Source organism: Pseudochaenichthys georgianus, chromosome 6, assembly GCF_902827115.2.
Source record: "Pseudochaenichthys georgianus chromosome 6, fPseGeo1.2, whole genome shotgun sequence".
NCBI lineage: Eukaryota > Metazoa > Chordata > Actinopteri > Perciformes > Channichthyidae > Pseudochaenichthys > Pseudochaenichthys georgianus.
The window spans coordinates 16,894,809-16,914,690 of NC_047508.1; the positions used below are offsets into that span (position 1 = coordinate 16,894,809).

The 19,882-nt window shown below is 43.1% G+C and overlaps 1 protein-coding gene across 2 annotated transcripts in view; it reads left to right on the forward strand.

Moving 5' to 3' along the window:
- tspan9a (tetraspanin 9a) overlaps positions 1 to 19,882 on the forward strand; it is a 251,899-nt gene that overhangs the window by 155,647 nt on the left and 76,370 nt on the right. The window contains exon 4 of one of the 2 annotated variants that reach the window (XM_034086087.2): positions 2,137 to 2,216. In XM_034086087.2, coding sequence (XP_033941978.1) covers positions 2,154 to 2,216 — 63 coding nt within the window. In that variant the 5' untranslated portion in view covers positions 2,137 to 2,153. Of the gene's footprint in view, positions 1 to 1,196; positions 2,217 to 19,882 lie in introns of those variants that run through there. The other variant, XM_034086086.2, reaches the window with a different exon arrangement.

Genomic DNA, 19,882 nt, shown 5'->3' on the forward strand with positions numbered 1-19,882 from the left:
CGACAGTCACTGGAGGGAAAAAAGTAGACTCAATAGAGGCATTTCAATTGTTATTCCAATTGTTTCTTTCACCTGAGGTTGCAATTAAGCTCTTGCGGGCTCACACGCATAGACACAACAAGCTATAATTATCCTTTTCTTTTTATATATTTGACAGGTACCACGGCAAAGGTCCTTCACCAGTTAGCCTTTGTTCTCTGATGATATTGACATGTAGATATTTGAGGAGCTAGTGTTATCTGTGTTATCAGCAGGGGTGCTCAGCGTTTGACCCTGGCTTTGCCTCAGAGAGTGTTCAGCATCTTCATACCACTATCCCCTTTCCGTGCCTCAGATGGTGCCATCATTCCAAAGCCTTGGACACTGCCAGTTAATGTAGTCTCCCTTACCTGGATGTGGGCAGTGCAGTGCTGAATAACACAGAGCAGTGTGACCGAGCGGCAGTTCAGTGCTGTCGCCGCCACCTCACACATCACATGCAGTGATCACAGTGGTGACAGTCGCCTGGAGTTTTAAGGCTGGTTTCTCAGAAATGTCTGATAAATACTTCAGTCAGACTTCACTGGGGTTCATTTATAACAACATTATAAATGAAATGTCAAATTAAAACAGTGAAAGAAGCTGTAGTAGTAGGCTATATGTGACAAATCGCAGGTGCCAGTGTCTCAGCAGACTCACAGTAAGAACTCTGCATGCCAATGAGCCTGCCAGAAATGTCCATTTCACACACACACACACACACACACACACACACACACACACACACACACACACACACACACACACACACCACACACACACACCACACACACACACACCACACACACACACACACACACACACACACACACACACACACACACACACACACACAAACTCCAACCCTGCTACTTCACACACAATCCATACTCATTTACAATTACCTTGACACTTTTTCGCTTGTTTGCTTGATATTTGTATACTCATCTAACCCTCTCAATTCCCCAGGCAGCAAAGATGAAATTGCTGAACATGTATAGTCAAAGCAAACACAGTGATGGGCTTATTAAAGACAGGGGGGGTGCGGGAAGGAGGAGCTCAGGTCTTGTTGCAGCTGCTGCATTGGCTGTCTGCTCAGCATTGGGGAGGGGCTGAGGGAGAGCGAGGGAGAGAGAGATGGGGAAGGAGGGCAGTACTCTTGTCGTGGGGATAGGGATTGCCCGTTGGTTGCGTCTGCCGATAATAGCACATCAGCTGGAGTGCTATTGGGAGAGCAGAGCGCAGGCAGTGCAGAGGACGGAGCCGCTGAGCACAGAATTGCACTCTACAGAAGACAGGCACACACAGAGAGACAGAATAAAGGAAGAGCAGAGCGCATCAGAGAAGAGGAGGACAGAGGAAGAGAAGAGCATTGGAGAGAGGACAGGACCAAAAGTTTCCAGGTTCAGCAAGAGAACATTGAAGTGGAGCAGCTGAGACTCACCGGGGTGTCTCTTTCTCAGGAGGAGAGTGATATTAAGAGGGGATTGAGGGAGGACTGAAACTTGTTCACGGACAGACGGACATCTGATAGGCGAGGGTAATGCTCATTACAGGACTCTGCTGCACATCTACTACCACAGCAAGAAAGCAGCAGGAAGCACTTCAGCCTCACAAAGGTGCCGGATATGTGCAGTTCCACTCACTTCTTTACTGAACACTTTCTTACCCCACTGTGACTTGAGGTGGATGTAGTTGTGTCTTTTGGGGGTTTTCATCATTTTTTTGCATCAGAGTGTGAGACTCGGAGGTGTTCTGTCCTGTAATCCCTGAGACTATGGTAGACTGTGCGTCAGGGAGCTCTTCATCAGCAGCTGCAGCCCTAGAGCATGGAGAAGTCCAGCAGTGAGGAGTCAGCCATTCACCGTAGCCCCTCCGTAGATAGCCGTGACTCTGATTTTGCTCAAGCCTCCACGTCTGGCCGTCCCTTTGGCGGCCGCGGCTTCACTGCCGGCGCATTCTACGGCTCCACGGGGCCGCGCAAAGACGCACCGCAGGCACCGGCTGGAGCGACAGCTGACAACAGCGCAGGAGACAAGACCAACAACAAGTACACCTCGCCAAAAGGCAGCAAATACGTGGTGTTTTACCTGGATCTATCCTTTGTATTCCTTTTAGAATTCAAGAAGTGCAACATGGCAAGAGGCTGCCTCTGCTGCTTGAAGTATATGATGTTCATCTTCAACCTCATCTTCTGGGTAAGTGGCTCATCATATTCTTGATGTTTTTTCTCATCACACTTGTTCATATCGATCTAGTTGATGTTAATAATGATATTCATTTGCAGATATGGCTTAGAGGCTGATGCTGACAGTCAATCTGGCAGTAACTTAATCATTCTCCATATTTGCGCTGGCAAATGTGAAGGCTCTGTGATTATGTTTCTTATAAATGTTAATCAGGAAACATTATGGCAATTTGATGGTTGTCAGTGCAACGATGCATTTCGAATTATTACATCGGGCTGTTTGTGCCTGTTCCCTCGCGCGAATGTGTCTATTACTGGATATGACATCGTCAGTGGCATTGCACCAGGTCTTCTTGTGTATGTGGGTTGAAGGTTTTGAATTGTGGTGGGTTCATCAGGGTCACTCTTGGAGATGGATTTATGATTTCCAGTGAACGTGGGGGTTGAGATGCTGCTTGAGGCATGCAAGTGAAAGAGTATATGCCTCTACAGTACAGTGAGATTGACAAGTAACGCAACGTGCTCTCAGGCAAAGAGAGTTGAGCGTGTCAGCAATAGTTTGGGTTGATTTTAGAGGAGATGTTCTAGTACGACTATTAGATGTTGTTGCTCTTGTGTAAAACTGTGATAAATAATTATAGATACAACATCATAAGGTTGCCCTTTTATAAGTCTATAAATCAACTAATTGGTTGTTTTGTTCACAGTCTACTAGATATCCTTCGTTATTTTTGCCTGTTTCCCAAATATTTTGTAAATTCTTGTACATTGTCTATTTAGGCAGAACAGCCTGACAGAGAAGCTGCATCTGGATGTTTTGTTTAATCTGTGTCATGTAATAAAGTTGTAATTATAAATCCTAGTAAAACCCAGTAATAACACGAAAAACAAAGAATCCTAATGTGATCGTGCCCTGTGTGCCAAATGTACTCACAGCTATATGTCAACCAGAGGAGCGTGGCCAGTGTGTGGCAGGCTCTGCTGTGTACCCATGCATGGGCATTTGTTGTGTAAGTGGGCATCCCTTGGATGTTTACAGAATGGATTAAAGAGCTTATAGGTTATGGGGCCAAGTCTTTTGTGTGGAGGCAGCGAAGCGTAAAAACACCCCAACACTGGGGACTCTACCAACCTGTCCCACCATGTCAGTGGGCCCTGCTAACTGGGGCACGGTGGAAGGCACCATGAGCGGGCATTAGCTTGAGCCCAGCTGTGATCAGGCCTGCATTGAACACATACAGACCCAGATCCATCCCATTGGCCGCTCCATAATACGAGCACTGCTATCGGCCAGGCTCTGCTCCCTGAAGCTGTGGACGCCTCTGCTGCTTTAGGGCCCAACTCCATATCATTCTCTTATCATTACCCAGGCCATAAAGGCGAGAGCGAGAGCGATTGGCAAAGACTTACAAATAGCTCAGGGGCTCTTCAGCTTGCCTCGCCTTGATGTAATGTTTGTTTAAGTGAATGAAAGGGTCAGAGAAGATTAGCCTATGTTGCATTCCTTAATGCAGACATTGACATAGCTTGATGTGGACCTACATTGCTCAGGCCTTGACTTGACATCCCTTCCATTTGTAAGGACACTTTAAGCATTTACTAAATTGATGGGGAATAATTATTGCAAAATGCGTGTTTTGTTTTACTGGAAGCTTAATTTGAACAAAATAACTTTAAGGCAGTTAATAAGGTATCTGAATCATAAGGTTAAAAGCATGAGTAAACTGTTCAAATCATAACTTAATAAGATAAACGTATGCCATAGGAAGTCCTGCTTCAGCTCCTTTTATAGTACAACACAATTAAAATGATTTAACGTAATTTAGCATTTTAAAGGGTATCCAGGAGGATACAGATTAAAAAAGTCTAAACACACACTGCACCTAAAGCCATTCGTGTTTTCAGTAAAAGTACAAACAGACAAATACCTGAACTGGGACACCTTGACGATGAGCTGTAGGGGGAAATGTGCTCTCTAGTATTTCATTGATGTCAGATCTCAAACACTCCATCAGTGTCGGCAACACATCTTCCGATCCTTTCTGTCAGATAGAATACCACATGTGCTGTGGTGTCACAGGTTCTGATCACGGTTGCTCAGCCCACTGTCGAAACACACCTGCACATTCACATTCTTCCTGTATTGCACAACAGATATCCCTTCAGCTTCAATATGTATATGTATAGGTTCCTGATCTATCAAATTCTGAAGGGTGATTTAAACCGTCCATTGAGGAATTACCACTGCTTATAATTATTCTTTCTTCGAGCTACGTCTGAAATATAATACATCAAGACCCTTTTAGACTCTACGTTAGCATGTGACACCATCAGTTATGTGCATGTCAGTTCCGGCCTGCTTGGCTTATTTAATAGCTCAGAAGCGACATCATTGCATACTGCATACTGTAGTTATAGGTCAATCTTTGGCAGAGGGCATAAGGTCATTATTATCCGCTATCTCCTTGAGGGGCAGTCAGGGGATTTGTCTGAGGGCTTTTACTTCCTAGGTTCCCCCCAGGCTCAATTTCTGCTTCACCCTTTTCAGTGGCAAAACCCGCCACTAATAACCGGCTGCTGCACACCACTAATAGGGAGGTGGAAAAGAGGCTTTGGATTTCAAGGCTAGTGGCCTCCAATTCATGTGGAGCCTAGCTTGTTGGCCTCCATAGAAATCCAGCCTGAGAGTGTGCTAAAGCCCTTCCCTTTAGTGTGACGTTTGAAGATTCTCTCTGCAATCATGTAGCGTGTGCTTGTGTGGGCGAAGGGTCCATAAGTGGCTATGGACTCTCCCCAGCGCAGCGCATCCCCTGCTGTGAAATAATTGAATATCTTACCATGGTAATGTCGACTTAATGAGCACCCACCATGCATATATCCTTCTATATACTCTTGTTTCCCCCCCCGCCAGTAGATCATTTTAATGACAGTTTAATCAGCGTCTCGGGGGAAGGTAGTGGGGTTATGAGGGGGTTAAAGAGGCACCATGTGGTCTGTCCGTCAACATGTGACAGCATGAGGCTCATTGGCGGCTGGCTGACTGGTGGATTCTGGGTGCAGCAGGAGGCGCACTTTAAGGGTAGCATACCTGGGAATGAAGGGTTATGCTCGCCAGTTAGGGGTCGGGACGGGGTGCCTGAGCACCATGGGATACGAGGGAGGAAGGGTGAGAGGCATGCTGTATCTTGACACCCCTGGGACTGCGCTGCTCTCCCTCAGACACCCCAGTGATCACAAGGTTACTGCAGCTGGTGGGGAGCTCTCACATCTCATCTCAGGACTGAAGGAAGGAATGACGCGCTGTGGTAATCAGACACGCAGGTACAGCAGGGGTCCCCTCTTTCTGACTGTGCGCACATGCACGAGCGCACACACTGTCCACTCCACACACATGCGTTATTGAAAGTACGCTCACCACCCGCTCCGCAGGGCTTACATTGGTAACTCGAAGCACAAGGTAAACAGCGGCAGGCATCTCCATACATGCGCTCATCCTCAATCCCCCCAGCAGTTGTTCGTGACCATCTGGCTACTCTTTCTTATGAGGGATTAGGAGGGTCTGAGATGTCGGGGGAGGTTCAGGCCGATTAGAACAGTATTGGGTGGTGCTGTTAGGATTGAGAGCACGACTCCTTAGGACGGCTCTGCGCTAAAGCCAACAATCATCAAAGTAAATGGCTTTTGTGCAGTGTGACAGTGTGTTGTTTAGTCAGGAGGCTAATGGGGGGGGGGGGGGTAGTTATGCTCTCACAAACATGCAGTGACTGTTTGACCAGCGGGGAAGAGAGATTGATGGTAAGTCCTATTGGTGTCAGCCTTGTGAGCATATTAGTGTTGGTGTTTTGCTTGGAGCAAGGATTGTTCAGCCTCTTACTCTGCAGTATGTTCTCTGTGCTCGCAGCCTCCTCTGTAATCTCTTCCATTCAACATTCAATTTACTATCCACTGCCGCACTTAGTTATCGTTTCCAGTCGTAATGAACACCTTTTGAGAAGTAAAACGCTAAAAATGACACTACAGAAGAAATGATTCTGCCAATCACTAAAAGCAACAACTCACAAACTCATTCCCTTTCTTTAAAGATAGAGAACCTCAATTGGCCCAGCCTTGCCATTATCGTGCCATATCAAAGGCCTCATTTGATATTCATATTTAAAAGAAAAGTGTCAGCTCAGCAGGCTTGTCCTACAAGTAGATGAGGAGTGGTAGTATCAAAGCTGCTCCTTTGTTAGAGTACACCAAATGGGTTTAAGCATTCATGAATTCCTGTGCTTACTTGAGGGGATTGCTGTGGGGATTTATAAACCATTTGGTACGAGGCAACAGAAGATTAGTTCCCGTATCGATTTAATCACTGTTATTTGACATCTAATGTTTCAAATGTACCCGCGCTCTGATGCTACAAAGAGTGGAGCTATTGACGGGCTCAAGGTGGCCTGTAAGAAGTGTAGAGGTATGTGTGGGTTTGAGTCTGGCTGAGTGGAACTCCGTAAAGCGTTTCACACAAGCTGCCTCTTTCCCCCTGGGGTTTTAGATCCGAGGTGCTGAAGAAATTTGCCTGTTTTTAATTTTCAATACCGGCACATGAAAAGTTCAGTCATCTGTTATGGCTCGAGAGAGAAAGTGCGTATTTGAAAAACTTTCAATAAAATACTACTTTTTTCTTTTAACAAGAGGCACAGCTGAACCCCATCAGTCACTGCCAGGTGAAACAAGGATTGGGCCCCGGGAAAATAGATGAGGATTGAGTACGCTCTGCGAGATGATGAAACAAGCCGTATACGCTGTGCTGTCAGAAGCATTTCATCCCATCAATCTGCCGTGAAAGGCAGGCATTTGAAATGGCATGAATTTGAAATGGCAGTAGGAAGCATCAACCTCAACAATTCTGTCCACCAAAATTGTAAACCTCACAGTTTTTTAAGAATTGGCTTCCGGCCGATTTGATTAATAATCACTACAAGCATACACATACACCCTCAGAATGATCCATGTCAAGCATTTATTCTATACAAAATGCTCACATTTGATTAGCTATGCTGTACAGTTGCCACAATGTCTAGCGTGAGAGTGACTCTTCTTATCTGTCTGCAACATGTACACTAAGACCATCACTATATATGCATTTCTTATAAAGCCTTGTAATTAGTATCCCCAAGAGACCACGGGGCCTTGATTTGGATTGGCTGACCTGCTTGGTGAATACCCCCATATGCTTGCTTTGTCCCATGGTTCGTCTGGGGAGCTGATTTTAATTTACACGTCTCTCCGGCTGCTTCGATTTCCCAGCCGTGTTGTGCGCCGCCGCCGAGCTCATTAGCTCATGTTGCAGATCAACTGGGATAGGGAGCCGCTGTGCTTCACTCTAAGGAGTTAAGGTAATAGAGCATGAGAATGGAGGTGTGCAGTAAGGTAGGTGGTGCTTCTGGAAGGGAATGAAGTCTCCCACGCTGCTACTGTATCACTCGCCCTTTGAATGAGCCTGGCTTCAGACTTGATGAGTTGTTGCTTTTGCTTCATGAATTATGACACACATGAGAAGCTGAAAACAGCATACAGTGCAAGTGTGGAGTTAAGTCTTATTAATCCCTTTAGAGATTTTTGACATGCAGTTTGATGCAACAGGGCTGCAGGTGCAGTTTTGGCCCAGTTGCTATTGTGTCAGCTGTGCCGCACTGACTTGCAGTGACAACATGAGAACAGATTAAATAACAGTAGCTGCTCGGTGCAGGCAGGAATTACAGTACATAGAAAACGTTATTTAGTATGCCATTCATTCTTTATTCCCTCGTGTATCTCATTGCACACTGGTGTACCTCTGGGATGCCTATCTACAGTATTGTCATTCCTCAAAGGCTCTTTAAGAGAAAACACACATTCACAGTAGCCAAATTAGGTGCCATCGTAGTTGGTCAAATATCATCAGGAATGACTTTACAGTACATGTTTCCTTTGCTACAGTGCATCAAACAAAGATATCTAGCTTTTGTAAATATAGGCCAGAGGAGTTCAGAGTAGAGAGAAAGGAAGCACGGTAGTGAGGGGGGGGGGGAGAAGAGTGTCATTAGTGCTGCATACATAAGCAGGATCTTTTGTAATGACTTTGTGCCAAATCTTGCACCTCAGCCAATCGAGTGCACAGCATCATTGCTGTGTGGTCAATAATGAGTTTATATTGCTGAGCGGAAAAGCAGAACATTCCCTTGTAGGTCATGCATGTGGGTCATTGATTGAGGGAGGTCTTCCTTTTGGTGGTGTTATTTTCTTTTTAAATCAACGCAAGCAGGGCACGCACTCAAAAGAAATGCTGTGCCGCCGCACATACTGTAGCTGATGGCAATTGTACATGTTATAATGGAATTCAAATTGATAGGACTTCTAAAGTAAACTGTTTCACAAAATTACTGCATTCTGGCTAAATCAGTGTTGGGAATAGAGCGATTGCTTTTCATCTGCCTTTGAACGTTCCACACATCACGTAGTGACTCGCTGTAGCACCCGCAGACTCGTAGAGATGCAGTGTAGCTATGAGCCAATACAAGAGACACACTGCGCTCTGAATTGGTCAGCTCTAGCTTTCAAAGTGCTGTCGCAATCTCTTTCTGGGACAAATCTTTCAGTATGCGTTACCTTCATACTGCTCTGTTTCTTTAATTGATGCAGAAACATTCCCACTTCATTTCAGTTTGTCGTCCACAAAATGTTTTATTCAAAAATAAAACATGTCGGAGCTTCCTCGCATGCCAGATGAAAAATGTATTTCAAGGCTGCTCCTGTCCTAGTGATGCAGGAGCTGGTATCTCTTCCTCACCTTCTCTCTTTACCCCAGGAAGACCAATCAATGCTAAGCTGCGCCTAAGCAGTGAATAATGTAGAATGCTGGAACATTTTGCTGGTTCAACTACTCAGCATTTTATTCTGACACCCAAAGGCAAATTGCAGTAAAATCAATGTTTCCCAGTCAGTACCCACCTCCGGCTCGGTTGAGGAGGCTTACAGAATATAATTTTCTTGGTCTTTTGAGAGTGAAGAAATTCCTTTTAGATTACCCTATCATGTTTAATTAACAGTACTGTATATGGTATGTTTATGAAGTAATTGCAGATCCACAAGCTGTCTGATTTGAATCCTTACTGTATCACAGTTTTAGCATGTTTGCGCGGAAAGGTGGATTCCCTGGAAATACTAGATTTCTTCTTGAGCTGCCGTTAAGTACACCAGAAGAGTGTCCTGGGTCCAGCTCCCTACATTCTCCAGAGGTTATCAGCTCTAGGCAAGAGTATGCATCTGCACTGTCTTTAAGACCTAATCCCCCAAGGCCACTACCTCAATTCATTCAATTATATTCCCACCATAAATCCATTCAAACATCCCACATAGCATCCTCTTGAGCTAGATACTGCTTATCCATCTCCCCTTTTCGGAACCACACTTACAGACCCAAGACACGCTGGGCAACAACATGACAAAACACAGAAAATACGAGCAGCAGATTGACTTTGAATGTGTATATTTTACAAAGTGTCGTTTTGAATTTGGGTCAGGGACTCAGGCATTCGCTGTTTGAATGGTAATGAGCCCAGCCAGGACACTACCCCAGCAGGGCTCCACCACGCGATGAAGCACACTCTGCGTTCTCCGCCATGACAAATGAGAGACAGATTTATGCCTTTTAACATCGAAGCATATATTGATTTATTTAGCTGTACCGCCTCAGATTGCTGCTGCTTTATATCTCAGCCATAAAATGCAACATATTGTGGCTTTCTAGATAGGAACACATCAGCGCATATGCCAACGAGATGATCGCCTGACTGCCTTACATCTTTTATCGCTATTTTTTAATGGGCCAATTTGACATACTGCCTGCAATATGCTGTACATTTCAGACCATCAGCAGATGTATTAGACTGTGTGTTGTGATTTTCAAATTCCTGTCTTGTTGTTTCCAGAGCGAATCCTAGATCTTCATCAGAGCAGGTTGTTGCCATGCTCTCGTTATGTCTGATCCAATTTGAGGTCGACTCATATTTGATGTGCACGGGGTGTGCTCCCAGCCCTGCTCTTATATTCTCCCTGAAGAGGACAATGCAGTTAAGTCAGGATCCTCCACTGCTACAGTAGCAAGATTTCTGACACTGTGCAAACCTAATCTTGCTGCTCTCCCTGCATGCAGATCCATCCTCTTCCTTATCACAGCCGAGGTTTTAAACAGTCCCCTTGAAGCCGCCCGAGTCTTATCACACGACTGAGGCAAATGGTTGTTTAGTTTACACACATTTGCAATTACCAGCCATATTGGCAGACATAAAGGGGCATTTGCTTTGTGTATCTGTTCTGTTTCAGAACATATCAGGGTTTTAAGTGTCCGGAATATTGTAAATCGGAGGCAGACTGTTTGCCCGCAGCATGCAAAGTCTTATATGAGAAGGAAGCATACAAAACCAGCCTCGTTCCTTCACTTTGGTATTCTGTCTGGGGCATACTAGAGGGATGTCTCAGATCTTATTTTTTAAAGAGGATTTGACAGTTTTATTGCATGGGAAAAAATGCAAGAGCCATATGATGAAGCTGTCTGTAATTGCAAAATGCTCCTGGAATGATAAATGATCAGTTTAAGGGTGTTCACGTCAGGGTTGTAAATCCTCTTCCACAAAAATGGAGACTTTTAAATAATGCAGCATCAAGAACATGCATCCATTTGCCTTGAGCTCATGTTCATTAACCTTTTACTGTAATGTAATAGAATATATGTCATGTAAATGTTTGTATTAGCAGACTTTTCTTTAAGCTGAATACTTATGTTGATATGCTATTGTAGCGAACCTTAATTAAAGATAAGATACTGTGAGAAATTGGTGTAGAGACCCCCCTCACTGGCCATGTGGCATTTGTCTTCCCTGTCAGTAGTCCTTATTTCTGCACAGATGTCTCTCATTTCTCTTATTAAGCCACCCAGGCTTCAGTAATGGGAGACTTAGGATAGCGATTGTTGATTACAAAGAAGTGAGAGCCTGGTGTGGACAGAACGAGGTTAGGGAAAGGCGTCGAATTCGAGAGGTTGATTATGGGTTCATTGCCATCCTCAGTGAATGATCTCATTCATCCAGAGTGAGCCGTGAGTAATTATTAACATAGACCTTTTGCCTGTGTATACACTCATCAGTGCAGCGCTGCTGTGAGACAAATCCATCATTGTGGTCCTTTCTGCCACAGCTGCGTGTTCAGAGTCAGCCCATTAATGCCCCCTTCCATTTCGTACACTTTTCAACTATTTTTGGATCATTTTAGGTATTCATCATGACGCCTTTTTGAAAAGGTTCACACTAGTTTCCTAGGCTTCTCTTGATCAAGCCATTAAATAGCCATTATAAGTTGTTTTCACTAATGCTCTAATGCGTCAGAAGGGCAAAGCTGCACCCACCAATAGGGGAGAAGATGGCGTAATTTCAGTAACGGTAGGTTTACGTGCAAAAAATACGTGTTTAAGTTTACCATCAGGGCCCTGGTTTGGGGTAAAATATGTATGACAACGTTTGTTACGTAACATCACGTTAATGACATACTGAAAGCCATCCAATCAGAGCAAACTGGGCTATGGTTTCAGACTGAGGGCTATCTTCGTCCTGCAAAAAAGAGCCATACGAGTTATACATAAAACTACCTACAGAGAACCAACAAATAAATTGTTCATCAAACTAAAAACACTAAAACTACAAGACCTGGTTGACTATAAAACTATTCAAATTATGTTCAAAGCCGCAAATCAACAATTACCTCATAATATCCAGGGACTTTTCACACAGAGAGAAAGCATACACATGTTGAGAGGAAACTGCATTTTCAAAAAACCACCCGTACGAACAAATGCCAAACTTCATTGCATCTCATCAAAAGGTGTTAGTCTGTGGAATAACTGTAACGATGCACTGAAATATTGTACAAGTCTATCTAAAATGAAAGTATTATTTAGGAGTCTAATCATTAATGGTTATGAACAGGACCTGTAAAATCTCATTTGTTGTTATTTCTTGTAATTGTAAAAAGTAATTTCTTTCTGATTGTTTTGTAAAAAAAAAAGAAAAGATTAACAAGACAAACATGTCGCTGATGACGATGACCTCATGTTTTATAAGAAAAATATATGTTAGAGTGGGTAGGACCAGAAAAGTTTTTTAAGCTTCTTCTTGCCCCTGTTGAACATGAACAGAGACTATCTGAAAATTATTATTATTATTTTTTTGTTTTTTGTTTATTATTATTTGTTTTTTGGTACTTTGTTATAATTATTAATCTGAGTGAAAAAAAGAGAATATATATATATATATATATATTATTGTTATATTTTTTTGTTTCTGACATGTTCAATAAATTGACTAAACTAAAAAGAGTTGCTGCAGTACAGGTACATGTAGTATAAGAAAAGAAAGACCTTTTTGTTCATTACAAATACAAATATGAACTTGAAAATAAGCATAATAGGGCCCCTCTAATGTCAATTTGACGTAACATTGACTTTTGGTTTAAAAATGTACACAAATTCCTGTCTTCTGAGTGAAAGTCCTGTTTGTTAGCCCCATCGAACTATCTCAGTAGTCACCTGATTTCCTGCTTTGATCAAGCCATATTCACTCTGACCTCTAGAAACCACTGCCTTCTTGTATGCATAGCGGTAGCATTTGAATAGATGACAAAGCCGTTCTGAAATGACTTGTCGGTGGAGCTTTCAACCCATATCTATAATGCCATACCATCGATAACGGCCGTTTAATGAGCTGATATTATTCCAAGCATTTCTTGTGCCGAGTTCCCAAGTGTGCTTGGACAGATGGGGTTGGCCAGATTTTTCTCCCCAGTCTCCTTCTGAGAGGACATATTGTCGGATCCAAAATGCTTTACTTACCCTGGGTGAAAGAAGTGATGCATGATGGTAGGGACTAGGGAGGGGACGTCGTTGATATTTGATGACAGCTCCTCAGGAGGCGAGTCAACGTCACTCTTAGATCTTACTGTCTCTCTCTTCTCTCCTTTTCTCTGGGTATTCACATCATGATTTCCTCCTGGGGACAACCTTGTAAATCATTTGGTCTATTTCAGGAAATAACACATTTAAGTGATGTTTAAACTGTGGAAACGGCGACTGAAAGGAGAACAACAAAGTATCTGTGAATGTGTTTTTTGACTTTGTTCATTTCGGTGACATGTTTGTGATGAATTGCACGATTAGCCCATCATTTGCTGCACACCATTAATTGTGTTTTCATCAGGTGAATGCTTTCACATGATTAAAGAGCAACTCCACAATTAATCTTTTATGAGCAATGTTGAACTCACCTCTACGGATCAGTTGCAGCTCTGCAAGATCACAGTTTGGGCGTGATTACATGTGTTGTGCTTGTAGCCACAGCAACTTCTATACCTGGTACTTAAGCCTTGCACAGGCCTTACATGGAGAGGCTGACACTGCTTGTACCCTCACCTTCCAGACCCCACCCGACTGAACCAATCTGATACCGACACATTTGAGTTCTCAACACGACCTGAGAGGCTATATCTTGTGTTTTCTTTCAACACATTCCCGAGCTACACTTGACAATGCGCATAACTGTGGTGCTCTTAAAGTGTAGGAGATGTAAAAGAAGGTTGGTGGTTTTATGTGTTGTCAAAAAACGATCCAAATGTTAACTTGGTGTATTGCCCTTCGCCGAATCATTGGGCAGTTCAAGAAGCTACCCTTTTTACCATTTCATTGTTTCCATTACTGACTGCTCCAGGCCGATGGCACACACCGGCTATTCTCTCTCTATTCCTCCTTCCTAGTGAGTGGACATTGAGTATCTATTGCAACATATGACATACATCAAGGCAGACAATTGATTGGTGCCCGACTCGTTGACGGATGCTGTCAGGTTTTACGTTTTACTGTGGAAAAAATATATATTCTATGGTTAAAAGCCTGTGTGTACAGTAGTTACTATTTAAGATGAGAGGGAACTTTATTTATCCCCGTGAGGAAATGTATGCGTTTATAGCAGCAACAGGGTCAGAGTGAAAAACAGGATGCACGCAATGTAAAAAATTAAGATAAAATAAAATTAGCAATATAAAAATGAAAGTTTAAGTGATAAAAAAAAAACTGTTGAAACAAGATATCACAGTAAGTGTTGAGCATTTGAATTTACATCAGTTTACAGAGTAATTGGTATTAGTGAAATGCCCGGTGGTCATATTATATAGCTGAAGGAATAGGTATTATTCTGTGATAGTTAAGACTTACTTGAGCAGATGAAACCTGAAAGCAGGTGTGCCTAGAGAGAGGCAGTCAGGCAGTAGAATTAAACTCCCACTTAAAAGTAAGTTGTTTTTTCTTTCTGATAGCTCTGAAATTCCCACCCTGATTAGCTGTGCTAAGAACATGCAGTTCATTTTCTGCATTATTCATCTATAACGCAGGCTTTTACATTGTGTAAGGCTGGGCTCTACGAGACCTAATACACACTCACAATGGAAAGAACAGACCTACTTTACTTATTAATATGTTTGATCAATATAGAAATGTATAGAAATGTATTTATTGGGATAAACCCCTTGCACCATCTCGTTTTCAATTTGGTCCCGACAATAGCAACAACTTACAGACATAGATAAACAAAAAGACAAAAAGAAAAACATGACACACAAGACAAACCACGTACAGTCAATAAATCAAGCTCTGGCTATGGACCAATGTATACATAAAAAATGCATGTACGGCCAGTGGGAAGTCTGTATACAGTCTCCAGAGACATACTGTAGCTGTATCATCATTTATGGTTGTGCATGATGTAGCAAACCTCCATTTTTTTTTCTCCGGAAGTTTTTCCTTGTACGATGTGAGGGTCTAAGGAGAGAGGATGTCGTTTTTCTCATACTGATATTCTGAACAATCTGTGCTGTAAAGTGTCTCTACTGTAGGCTATTTTTATTATATGTACAGCACTTTGGCTCGACCAAAAATCGTTTATAAATGTGCTATATAAATAAAACTTGATTTGATTTGATTTTACAGTCAAAACAATTTCCGACTCTAAAACAGATTATGAGGTATGTTTTAAAAAACTGTGCTCTCGTATAATATGTCCTGTCTGTTGGCTGGCATCCGTCAATATAATTGAGAGCCTGGTAATGTCCACATCAATGCGCACTTCTGTTGACTTCAGATGGAAAGTGTTCAGCTAAATGCAATGTAATGTTCTTCCATCTTCAAGAGAACCCAAACCTTCCCCCCTCCCCCTCCCCACCCTACAGTCCATTTCTCATTGAAGTGCTTACCTTGCAAAAGAGATGTGAGTGCAAAATATTGTGCTGCAGCATGTTCTCACTCCGTCTTTAATTTGTTCACAGTCTGTGGGAGAATTCTCCGTAGTCTGGCTGTTTTTTGTCCTAAATTGTCTGGCAATAGCGGGAGTCTTTTCTAAGGGATCATTATAGACACCTGTGACAAGAGAAAAGATTAACTAACAGTAAATACAAAATGTTTTAGACGAGTCAGTCACGCCATCTCTTAAAATGGTAAGATCCAAATGTAAAATGGATGAGTTGCAACAGGGCCTTGTCCATCATTATAGTGAGGAATATTCTGCAAAAGCAATCACATTTCACGCTGGCCTACATGTGAGTGGCTTTATTAGTCTGGTTTAGTTGCTGATCCAATATCGCCTCAGAAGGCGCTCTGGCTGAGAAATCTGGCTGTTTTTCATATTAACTGTGGTGGGCGGTCAGCTTTATCGCCCGTACGATTCGTTCGTGATCAGCAGTTTCCATTGTCATGGTGAGACAAGAATATCTTCATTCAAAGAGACATCTATTTTGCAAAGAGGATGTGCTCTGGCAAGAAGGAAAAACAAAACATCAATATGCTTTTGAAACGGTTTCACTCTGCATCAGTGCTGGTCACAGCGAGATAGAGAGTGCAGCTGCAGGGATCCAGATCTTCATTATGTCGAAGTCCTTCTCGGAGGCAGTCTGTTGTGTCTGCAGAGATTCACTGTGCTTTTGCGTGCAACGGTAGTGATCATGGAGACATTGCAAAAGAGAATAAGCACAGAGCTGCCTGCAGTTTGCTGTCTACATTCATGTGTGTCTGCATAATGCATCCATTTCACTTCCGCAGTACTGTGAAGGCAACCAAGGTCAGGTAGTTGTGCATATATATTCTGTATACAACTTTGAATTCATGTACATTGTAATGCTGCATGTGCCTTTTAGACTTCCCAACGTGTACCTACGAAGTTCCTCTTAATAGCATTGCTTTAGTGCCGTCAGTCACTGAACGATCTCTCCTAGCTGACTTTGCATCTAACCATCTATTATTGTCAATCCCATAATACATCTCAGCTGGTTTGTTCATCTCCCATTGTTTCTTTCTAGTGCATGATTGTCAGTGCAGCACACCGAACAAAAGCTTATTTGAGAGAGGGTGTGCGATGGGAAGAGTGTGAGAAATGAGGTTGCCTCTAATTGGCACCTTTATGTTGTCTCTCCCTCCTCTGTATATTGTCCTATTCTTAATAGCCACAGGGAAACATGGAGAGACCAAAGCTCAGTGGCATATAGAAATGGACCTGATTCTAGGAAATGAATCGATGCACCCATTTCCATTTAAGAGTGGTTATTGCCACGATTCATAAGATGCCCCAATTTCCCCTAGTACTGGAGTCAATGTTCAGATTCCTTCGGTTTAGGACCAACAAATACTTGTTTTGGTTTTGGATGGTGAAAGTTCTAGGTAAGTTGGTGCCATTTACTTACATGACTTCATTCTGTGTGAATAGATTATAAAATGTGTGTAATTTTTGTAGCAGGCGCCTTCTGAATTCTAACAACAATCTGCTAGTGGAGCCTCGCAGATGGGGGGTGCTGCAGCCCCCTCAGCACCCCCCTTTCCCGCGTCCATTTGCGATGTCTCGCTGTGTCGCAGACCCCGCGCAGCAAGCAGGAAATGAACCCAGCTCACACTGTCCGCTCGTCGCAGCAGCGACCCGCGCAACGTCCCGCCAACACGGCACCCAGACCCCACGCAGCATTCTCATCTGTTTGTCATTAGTGGTGTCATTTTCTGGTTGCTAACAAACGCCATTGTAAAACATAATCACTGATGTTCCGCTGTAACGGTGGTGGACTCATCAGAACAGAGTGGGCGATCAGAGCACAGTGGGCTCACAGGGAAGGGGGGGGGGGCTGGAGCTCCAACAAGCCGTTTAGGACAGAGAGTGAATACACATACTGTACTATACAGAGATGCTGTGAGAAACCAATGTGATTTTGGAGCATTGAACAATGTAAATCTATCCTAGTAGACCTCAACAATGGAATTATGATCAGTAGAAATGGCCATGTCATGGGACCTTTAAAAACCAAGGAAGTTAAGGTATATGTCTGACATTTGATTGGGTTTTTAATTGTTTACAACGCGCTCTTAGGTCTACATTTCTCAAGTAAAGGCATCCATAATTAAGTTGCTAAGTGATTGTTACATTTAGATGTTCTTGTCGTCTTACAGTTGGCAAGGCTTGGTTAATACTGTATGAGGAAAGGTAAGGTAAGTTAACAAGTGACATGATATAATTGTTGAAGGGGAGACCTCAGATTTGTCGTTTGCCTGTTATATCTCTTTACCATTTTGATCATTATCAACCTGCTTTCCCTCGTCTTATTCTATCCCCTTGTCGTGTTGATAACCCTGAACGCTTCCACTCTCGGTTTACACAATACAGTGGCTGGGTTTTGGCATTGACAACCACACTCATCCTGAGCCAGCTTTTTCCATGTCACAAGCACCAGCTCATTATACAGCCGATACCCAATCACACACGTATCGTGCAGTGCAGCTCACAGGGGGTAACTCAAGAAGCTCAACAGGAACAAATGGCCCCCATCAGCAGCTGTACTAATAATACCCCTTCCTTGTGTTCTCTAATATTAAATCACAGAAATAGAAAGAAACCCGAGTCTAAACTGATATATTCATTAGACAATGCTTTCAGGAAACGTTTTATTTTGATATAATGGCAAAGTAAACATTTCAGGCACAAATATTGCCTCAGAAGCAGCTAGTGTAATCAGTAGACGTCCGTTTGAAAGGGCCTCTGGACACAGAGATAAGTCAGTATGGCATGGATCAGCTTTAGCTCTATCTTCCGCCTCATTTGTTCTTGTCTAAACGAGATAGGCCTGCTATCTGCTGGCAGCCGTCCCACAGCGACAATGCAACAGTCTTTTTTGAAGTATGCTTTGAGGAGAGAAGATATTTCCCCTCACCATTATCCTGCACACACTCCCAGTTTGTGGAGGACAATTAGAGGACAAAGAACACAGGAGATTGGCGTGCTAGAAGCATGTCAAGACAGTGGGGAGCCGCTGAGCGAATTAAATGAGCCGACACCTCTTGTGTAGTTACGGAGGTTCGACAGGTGGACAGGCGCACAGTCTTCCCCTTGAAAATGTCGCTGCCACTTTCGCAATCGCAGGGGAGGTTCATCGGATGGAGCAGAATGTTTATCGCAGCTGTCTTTCAGCGAGGAGTGCTCTCTGCACGCTGATTGTATCAGGATCCATTTGAGGTGGCCTACTTGAGAGACGCCCCACACAGCACTTATTTGAATTGTGTGTAATCTAGAGACATTCCATGGTAAACAGGCCCACACCGAGGAGGGTTATTTCCATGCTAAAGCAGAGGAAGAGGAAGAGCAATCAGGGAGGAGCGGGACACCTGTAGCGGGTTGATGTCTATGATGTGCTTTGATTTATGAAGGAAAGCAGTCTGGCTAAATCTCTCAACATTCCTCTTTTTTGAAGGTGCGCACGTATTCCTAATTATACCTAGAGCTTATTTCCTGTCTTTCACATTCGCTGGGAGTGCACGCAAAACAGTGCGCACCTTCAATTTGTCTGCAATTTCCAATATTCCTGAACATTTGAATGCATTTTCATCCCCATCGTAATTTTCCCATAAAAAGAGATTTGTATTTTGCTTTAAAAAAAAAAACGTTCAATTGTATTCTCTAGTAAAAATAAAGACCTCGACAGGTCAAACTTCAAATGTCATCTCGTGATGAGAACTTCTGTACTAATCACCATTTTACACTAAAATGACTTGTAAAGGGTAACCTTTGGTGTAGACTTTAAAGCTTGCAAAATCCTCTTTGTAGCTGAGGCTCAAAGAAGACTGTTTCTTAATATGTCAAATTCAACTGGAGTGCAGTTTGGTTGAGTATTAATAGCACGAAGAGCAAACTGATATTTTCTGCATGCGGCAGCCTGGGCTAGCGGCTCCAGTGACTGCGCGCTGTAGCAGGACCAGACTCTGCCGTAGTGGCAAATCTTCAGATAATATCTGCATCTCTGTACAATCTCCTCACCCCAGGCTGTTCCATTACACTGGAAATGAAGAGTGAGAGAGGTCATGGCAGTCAAATAAACAATTTTAGGTGGAGAATTTCATTATGTGTAACAGAAGAATGGTTTGCTGAGAGGTTTGTTTCGTCAATTAACTGCTGCCTGCGGCTGCAGATGGGATCTTTGTGTTTCCCAACTGCAGTGATCAGCAAGTTGAAGAACTATCAGGATACCTCTGCTTTCTTCTTGGACTTTTGACTTTACATTATCTGCTCAGTAGGGTCGTGTTGCAACACCTAT